The 8,003-nt window shown below is 55.7% G+C and overlaps 1 protein-coding gene across 3 annotated transcripts in view; it reads left to right on the plus strand.

Moving 5' to 3' along the window:
* Window positions 1-7,526, plus strand: part of ttpal (tocopherol (alpha) transfer protein-like) — a 34,615-nt gene extending 27,089 nt beyond the window's left edge. For all 3 annotated transcript variants that reach the window (XM_084334045.1, XM_084334047.1, XM_084334046.1), the window contains one exon: window positions 7,003-7,526. In XM_084334045.1, coding sequence (XP_084190171.1) covers window positions 7,003-7,281 — 279 coding nt within the window. In that variant the 3' untranslated portion in view covers window positions 7,282-7,526. The remainder of the gene's footprint in view (window positions 1-7,002) is intronic.
* Window positions 7,527-8,003: the final 477 nt, after the last annotated feature.

An 8,003-nucleotide genomic window follows, 5' to 3' on the forward strand; every position in this document is an offset into this window, starting at 1 on the left:
TCTCCTCTCCTCACTGTCTTCTGTCTCCTCACTGTCTTCTGTCTCCTCACTGTCTTCTGTCTCCTCTCTGTCTCCTCACTGTCTTCTGTCTCCTCACTGTCTCCTCTCTGTCTCCTCTCTGTCTCCTCACTGTCTTCTGTCTCCTCACTGTCTCCTCTCTGTCTCCTCACTGTCTCCTCTCTGTCTCCTCTCTGTCTCCTCACTGTCTTCTGTCTCCTCACTGTCTCCTCACTGTCTCCTCTCTGTCTCCTCTCTGTCTCCTCACTGTCTTCTGTCTCCTCTCCTCTCTGTCTCCTCACTGTCTCCTCACTGTCTCCTCTCCTCACTGTCTCCTCACTGTCTCCTCTCTGTCTCCTCTCCTCACTGTCTCCTCTCTGTCTCCTCTCTGTCTCCTCACTGTCTCCTCACTGTCTCCTCTCTGTCTCCTCACTGTCTCCTCTCCTCACTGTCTCCTCTCTGTCTCCTCTCTGTCTCCTCACTGTCTCCTCACTGTCTCCTCTCCTCACTGTCTCCTCACTGTCTCCTCTCTGTCTCCTCTCTGTCTCCTCACTGTCTCCTCTCCTCACTGTCTCCTCACTGTCTCCTCACTGTCTCCTCTCTGTCTCCTCACTGTCTCCTCTGTCTCCTCACTGTCTCCTCACTGTCTCCTAACTGTCTCCTCTGTCTCCTCACTGTCTCCTCACTGTCTCCTCACTGTCTCCTCACTGTCTCCTCACTGTCTCCTCTCCTCACTGTCTCCTCACTGTCTCCTCACTGTCTCCTCTCTGTCTCCTCTCTGTCTCCTCACTGTCTCCTCACTGTCTCCTCACTGTCTCCTCTCTGTCTCCTCTCTGTCTCCTCTCTGTCTCCTCTCTGTCTCCTCTCTGTCTCCTCACTGTCTCCTCTGTCTCCTCACTGTCTCCTAACTGTCTCCTCTCCTCTCTGTCTCCTCACTGTCTCCTCTCTGTCTCCTCACTGTCTCCTCTCTGTCTCCTCTCTGTCTCCTCTCTGTCTCCTCTCTGTCTCCTCACTGTCTCCTCTCCTCTCTGTCTCCTCACTGTCTCCTCTCTGTCTCCTCACTGTCTCCTCACTGTCTCCTCTCTGTCTCCTCTCTGTCTCCTCACTGTCTCCTCTCTGTCTCCTCTCTGTCTCCTCACTGTCTCCTCTGTCTCCTCACTGTCTCCTAACTGTCTCCTCTCCTCTCTGTCTCCTCTCTGTCTCCTCACTGTCTCCTCTCTGTCTCCTCACTGTCTCCTCTCTGTCTCCTCTCTGTCTCCTCTCTGTCTCCTCTCTGTCTCCTCACTGTCTCCTCTCTGTCTCCTCTCTGTCTCCTCACTGTCTCCTCTCTGTCTCCTCACTGTCTCCTCTCCTCTCTGTCTCCTCTCCTCACTTGTCTCCTCACTGTCTCCTCACTGTCTCCTCACTGTCTCCTCACTGTCTCCTCTCTGTCTCCTCACTGTCTCCTCTCTGTCTCCTCTCCTCACTGTCTCCTCACTGTCTCCTCACGGTCTCCTCTCTGTCTCCTCTCTGTCTCCTCACTGTCTCCTCTCTGTCTCCTCTCTGTCTCCTCACTGTCTCCTCTCTGTCTCCTCTCTGTCTCCTCTCCTCTCTGTCTCCTCTCCTCTCTGTCTCCTCTCTGTCTCCTCACTGTCTCCTCTCTGTCTCCTCACTGTCTCCTCACTGTCTCCTCTCTGTCTCCTCTCTGTCTCCTCTCCTCTCTGTCTCCTCTCCTCTCTGTCTCCTCTCTGTCTCCTCACTGTCTCCTCTCTGTCTCCTCTCTGTCTCCTCACTGTCTCCTCTCTGTCTCCTCTCTGTCTCCTCTCCTCTCTGTCTCCTCTCCTCTCTGTCTCCTCTCTGTCTCCTCACTGTCTCCTCTCTGTCTCCTCTCTGTCTCCTCTCTGTCTCCTCTCTGTCTCCTCTCCTCTCTGTCTCCTCTCCTCTCTGTCTCCTCTCTGTCTCCTCACTGTCTCCTCTCTGTCTCCTCTCTGTCTCGTCTCTGTCTCCTCTCTGTCTCCTCACTGTCTCCTCTCTGTCTCTTCTCTGTCTCCTCACTGTCTCCTCACTGTCTCCTCTCCTCACTGTCTCCTCACTGTCTCCTCTCTGTCTCCTCACTGTCTCCTCTCCTCACTGTCTCCTCACTGTCTCCTCTCTGTCTCCTCTCTGTCTCCTCTCTGTCTCCTCACTGTCTCCTCTCTGTCTCCTCACTGTCTCCTCTCCTCACTGTCTCCTCACTGTCTCCTCTCTGTCTCCTCTCTGTCTCCTCTCTGTCTCCTCACTGTCTCCTCTCTGTCTCCTCACTGTCTCCTCTCCTCACTGTCTCCTCACTGTCTCCTCTCTGTCTCCTCTCTGTCTCCTCTCTGTCTCCTCACGGTCTCCTCTCTGTCTCCTCTCTGTCTCCTCTCTGTCTCCTCACTGTCTCCTCACTGTCTCCTCACTGTCTCCTCTCCTCACTGTCTCCTCACTGTCTCCTCACTGTCTCCTCTCCTCTCTGTCTCCTCTCTGTCTCCTCTCTGTCTCCTATCTGTCTCCTCTCTGTCTCCTCACTGTCTCCTCACTGTCTCCTCACTGTCTCCTCACTGTCTCCTCTCCTCACTGTCTCCTCACTGTCTCCTCACTGTCTCCTCACTGTCTCCTCACTGTCTCCTCTCCTCACTGTCTCCTCACTGTCTCCTCTCTGTCTCCTCACTGTCTCCTCTCCTCACTGTCTCCTCACTGTCTCCTCTCTGTCTCCTCACTGTCTCCTCTCCTCTCTGTCTCCTCACTGTCTCCTCACTGTCTCCTCACTGTCTCCTCTCTGTCTCCTCTCTGTCTCCTCTCTGTCTCCTCACTGTCTCCTCTCCTCTCTGTCTCCTCTCTGTCTCCTCACTGTCTCCTCTCTGTCTCCTCTCCTCACTGTCTCCTCACTGTCTCCTCTCTGTCTCCTCTCTGTCTCCTCTCTGTCTCCTCACTGTCTCCTCTCTGTCTCCTCACTGTCTCCTCTCCTCTCTGTCTCCTCTCTGTCTCCTCTCTGTCTCCTCACTGTCTCCTCTCTGTCTCCTCTCTGTCTCCTCACTGTCTCCTCTCTGTCTCCTCTCTGTCTCCTCTCTGTCTCCTCACTGTCTCCTCTCTGTCTCCTCTCTGTCTCCTCTCTGTCTCCTCACTGTCTCCTCTCTGTCTCCTCTCTGTCTCCTCACTGTCTCCTCTCTGTCTCCTCTCTGTCTCCTCACTGTCTCCTCTCTGTCTCCTCTCTGTCTCCTCACTGTCTCCTCACTGTCTCCTCACTGTCTCCTCTCCTCACTGTCTCCTCACTGTCTCCTCTCTGTCTCCTCACTGTCTCCTCTCTGTCTCCTCTCTGTCTCCTCTCTGTCTCCTCACTGTCTCCTCTCTGTCTCCTCACTGTCTCCTCACGGTCTCCTCTCTGTCTCCTCTCTGTCTCCTCTCTGTCTCCTCTCTGTCTCCTCTCTGTCTCCTCTCTGTCTCCTCACTGTCTCCTCACTGTCTCCTCTCTGTCTCCTCTCTGTCTCCTCACTGTCTCCTCACTGTCTCCTCACTGTCTCCTCTCTGTCTCCTCACTGTCTCCTCTCTGTCTCCTCACTGTCTCCTCTCTGTCTCCTCACTGTCTCCTCACTGTCTCCTCACTGTCTCCTCACTGTCTCCTCACTGTCTCCTCTCTGTCTCCTCTCTGTCTCCTCTCTGTCTCCTCACTGTCTCCTCACTGTCTCCTCTCTGTCTCCTCTCTGTCTCCTCACTGTCTCCTCTCTGTCTCCTCTCTGTCTCCTCTCCTCTCTGTCTCCTCACTGTCTCCTCACTGTCTCCTCTCTGTCTCCTCACTGTCTCCTCTCTGTCTCCTCACTGTCTCCTCTGTCTCCTCACTGTCTCCTCACTGTCTCCTCACTGTCTCCTCACTGTCTCCTCTCTGTCTCCTCACTGTCTCCTCTCTGTCTCCTCTCTGTCTCCTCACTGTCTCCTCTCTGTCTCCTCTCTGTCTCCTCACTGTCTCCTCACTGTCTCCTCTCCTCACTGTCTCCTCTCTGTCTCCTCACTGTCTCCTCTCCTCACTGTCTCCTCTCTGTCTCCTCACTGTCTCCTCACTGTCTCCTCTCCTCACTGTCTCCTCTCTGTCTCCTCACTGTCTCCTCTCCTCACTGTCTCCTCTCTGTCTCCTCACTGTCTCCTCTCCTCACTGTCTCCTCACTGTCTCCTCACTGTCTCCTCTCTGTCTCCTCTCCTCACTGTCTCCTCTCTGTCTCCTCACTGTCTCCTCACTGTCTCCTCTCCTCACTGTCTCCTCTCCTCTCTGTCTCCTCACTGTCTCCTCTCCTCACTGTCTCCTCTCTGTCTCCTCACTGTCTCCTCTCCTCACTGTCTCCTCTCCTCACTGTCTCCTCTCCTCTCTGTCTCCTCTCCTCACTGTCTCCTCTCTGTCTCCTCACTGTCTCCTCACTGTCTCCTCTCTGTCTCCTCACTGTCTCCTCTCCTCACTGTCTCCTCTCCTCACTGTCTCCTCACTGTCTCCTCACTGTCTCCTCTCTGTCTCCTCACTGTCTCCTCACTGTCTCCTCTCCTCACTGTCTCCTCTCTGTCTCCTCTCTGTCTCCTCTCTGTCTCCTCTCTGTCTCCTCTCTGTCTCCTCACTGTCTCCTCTCTGTCTCCTCTGTCTCCTCACTGTCTCCTCTCTGTCTCCTCACTGTCTCCTCTCTGTCTCCTCTCTGTCTCCTCACTGTCTCCTCTCTGTCTCCTCACTGTCTCCTCACTGTCTCCTCTCTGTCTCCTCACTGTCTCCTCTCTGTCTCCTCTCTGTCTCCTCACTGTCTCCTCTCTGTCTCCTCTCTGTCTCCTCTCTGTCTCCTCACTGTCTCCTCACTGTCTCCTCTCTGTCTCCTCACTGTCTCCTCTCTGTCTCCTCTCTGTCTCCTCCCTGTCTCCTCTCTGTCTCCTCTCTGTCTCCTCTCCTCACTGTCTCCTCTCTGTCTCCTCTCTGTCTCCTCTCTGTCTCCTCTCTGTCTCCTCTCCTCACTGTCTCCTCTCTGTCTCCTCTCTGTCTCCTCTCTGTCTCCTCTCTGTCTCCTCTCTGTCTCCTCTCTGTCTCCTCACTGTCTCCTCTCTGTCTCCTCTCTGTCTCCTCACTGTCTCCTCTCTGTCTCCTCACTGTCTCCTCTCCTCACTGTCTCCTCTCTGTCTCCTCACTGTCTCCTCTCTGTCTCCTCTCTGTCTCCTCTCTGTCTCCTCACTGTCTCCTCTCTGTCTCCTCTCTGTCTCCTCACTGTCTCCTCACTGTCTCCTCTCTCTCTCCTCTCTGTCTCCTCTCTGTCTCCTCTCTGTCTCCTCTCTGTCTCCTCTCTGTCTCCTCACTGTCTCCTCTCTGTCTCCTCTGTCTCCTCTCTGTCTCCTCACTGTCTCCTCTCTCTCTCCTCTCTGTCTCCTCTCTGTCTCCTCACTGTCTCCTCTCTGTCTCCTCTCTGTCTCCTCACTGTCTCCTCACTGTCTCCTCACTGTCTCCTCTCTGTCTCCTCTCTGTCTCCTCACTGTCTCCTCTCTGTCTCCTCTCTGTCTCCTCACTGTCTCCTCACTGTCTCCTCTCTGTCTCCTCTCTGTCTCCTCACTGTGTCCTCACTGTCTCCTCACTGTCTCCTCACTGTCTCCTCTCCTCACTGTCTCCTCTCTGTCTCCTCACTGTCTCCTCACTGTCTCCTCTCCTCACTGTCTCCTCTCTGTCTCCTCTCTGTCTCCCCTCTGTCTCCTCACTGTCTCCTCACTGTCTCCTCACGGTCTCCTCTCTGTCTCCTCTCTGTCTCCTCTCTGTCTCCTCACTGTCTCCTCTCCTCACTGTCTCCTCTCTGTCTCCTCACTGTCTCCTCTCCTCACTGTCTCCTCTCTCTCTCCTCACTGTCTCCTCACTGTCTCCTCTCCTCACTGTCTCCTCTCTGTCTCCTCACTGTCTCCTCACTGTCTCCTCTCCTCACTGTCTCCTCTCCTCTCTGTCTCCTCACTGTCTCCTCTCCTCTCTGTCTCCTCACTGTCTCCTCTCTGTCTCCTCACTGTCTCCTCACTGTCTCCTCTCCTCACTGTCTCCTCTCCTCTCTGTCTCCTCACTGTCTCCTCACTGTCTCCTCACTGTCTCCTCACTGTCTCCTCTCCTCACTGTCTCCTCACTGTCTCCTCACTGTCTCCTCACTGTCTCCTCTCTGTCTCCTCACTGTCTCCTCACGGTCTCCTCTCTGTCTCCTCTCTGTCTCCTCTCTGTCTCCTCACTGTCTCCTCTCCTCACTGTCTCCTCTCTGTCTCCTCTCTGTCTCCTCTCTGTCTCCTCACTGTCTCCTCTCCTCACTGTCTCCTCTCTGTCTCCTCACTGTCTCCTCTCCTCACTGTCTCCTCTCTCTCTCCTCTCTGTCTCCTCACTGTCTCCTCTCCTCTCTGTCTCCTCACTGTCTCCTCTCCTCTCTGTCTCCTCACTGTCTCCTCACTGTCTCCTCACTGTCTCCTCACTGTCTCCTCTCCTCTCTGTCTCCTCTCTGTCTCCTCTCTGTCTCCTCACTGTCTCCTCACTGTCTCCTCTCCTCTCTGTCTCCTCACTGTCTCCTCACTGTCTCCTCTCTCTGTCTCCTCACTGTCTCCTCTCCTCACTGTCTCCTCTCTGTCTCCTCACTGTCTCCTCACTGTCTCCTCTCCTCTCTGTCTCCTCACTGTCTCCTCTCTGTCTCCTCACTGTCTCCTCACTGTCTCCTCTCCTCTCTGTCTCCTCACTGTCTCCTCTCCTCACTGTCTCCTCACTGTCTCCTCTCCTCTCTGTCTCCTCACTGTCTCCTCTCCTCTCTGTCTCCTCACTGTCTCCTCACTGTCTCCTCTCTGTCTCCTCACTGTCTCCTCTCCTCTCTGTCTCCTCACTGTCTCCTCACTGTCTCCTCTCCTCTCTGTCTCCTCACTGTCTCCTCACTGTCTCCTCACTGTCTCCTCTCCTCTCTGTCTCCTCACTGTCTCCTCTCCTCACTGTCTCCTCTCCTCACTATCTCCTCACTGTCTCCTCTCCTCACTGTCTCCACACAGTACATCCTCCACGGCTCGGACCAGCGCTCGCTCCACCGTAACGTCCCCCGCTCCGTCCTGCCCGAGGAGTACGGCGGCACCGCGGGGCCCCTGGACACGTCCGCCTGGTCCCGGACGCTGCTGGACTCGGAGGAGGAGTTCCTGGTGGAGTTCTGCCAGCCGGATCCACTAGAGGGCGTCCTGCTCCCAGACTCCATGCTGTATGAGGGAGAGGCGGGCGGGGGGCAGGACAATGACCCCTTCAGGGGGCTGCGTTCTCAACTCTACTACTGCTACTGACGACGACCCCTTCAGGGGGGCTGCGTTCTCAACTCTACTACTGCTACTGACGACCCCTTCAGGGGGGCTGCGTTCTCAACTCTACTACTGCTACTGACGACCCCTTCAGGGGGGCTGCGTTCTCAACTCTACTACTGCTACTGACGACGACCCCTTCAGGGGGGCTGCGTTCTCAGCTCTACTACTGACGACCCCTTCAGGGGGGCTGCGTTCTCAGCTCTACTACTGCTACTGACGACCCCTTCAGGGGGCTGCGTTCTCAACTCTACTACTGCTACTGACGACGACCCCTTCAGGGGGGCTGCGTTCTCAACTCTACTACTGCTACTGACGACCCCTTCAGGGGGGCTGCGTTCTCAACTCTACTACTGCTACTGACGACGACCCCTTCAGGGGGGCTGCGTTCTCAACTCTACTACTGATGACCCTTCAGGGGGGCTGCGTTCTCAACTCTACTACTGCTACTGACGACCCCTTCAGGGGGGCTGCGTTCTCAGCTCTACTACCGACGACCCCTTCAGGGGGGCTGCGTTCTCAGCTCTACTACCGACGACCCGACCCCTTCAGGGGGGCTGCGTTCTCAGCTCTACTACTGACGACCCGACCCCTTCAGGGGGGCTGCGTTCTTCTCAGCTCTACTACCGACGACCCCGACCCCTTCAGGGGGGCTGCGTTCTTCTCAGCTCTACTACCGACGACCCGACCCCTTCAGGGGGGCTGCG

This window comes from Notolepis coatsorum (genome assembly GCF_963971535.1).
Source record: "Notolepis coatsorum genome assembly, chromosome: 17".
NCBI lineage: Eukaryota > Metazoa > Chordata > Actinopteri > Aulopiformes > Paralepididae > Notolepis > Notolepis coatsorum.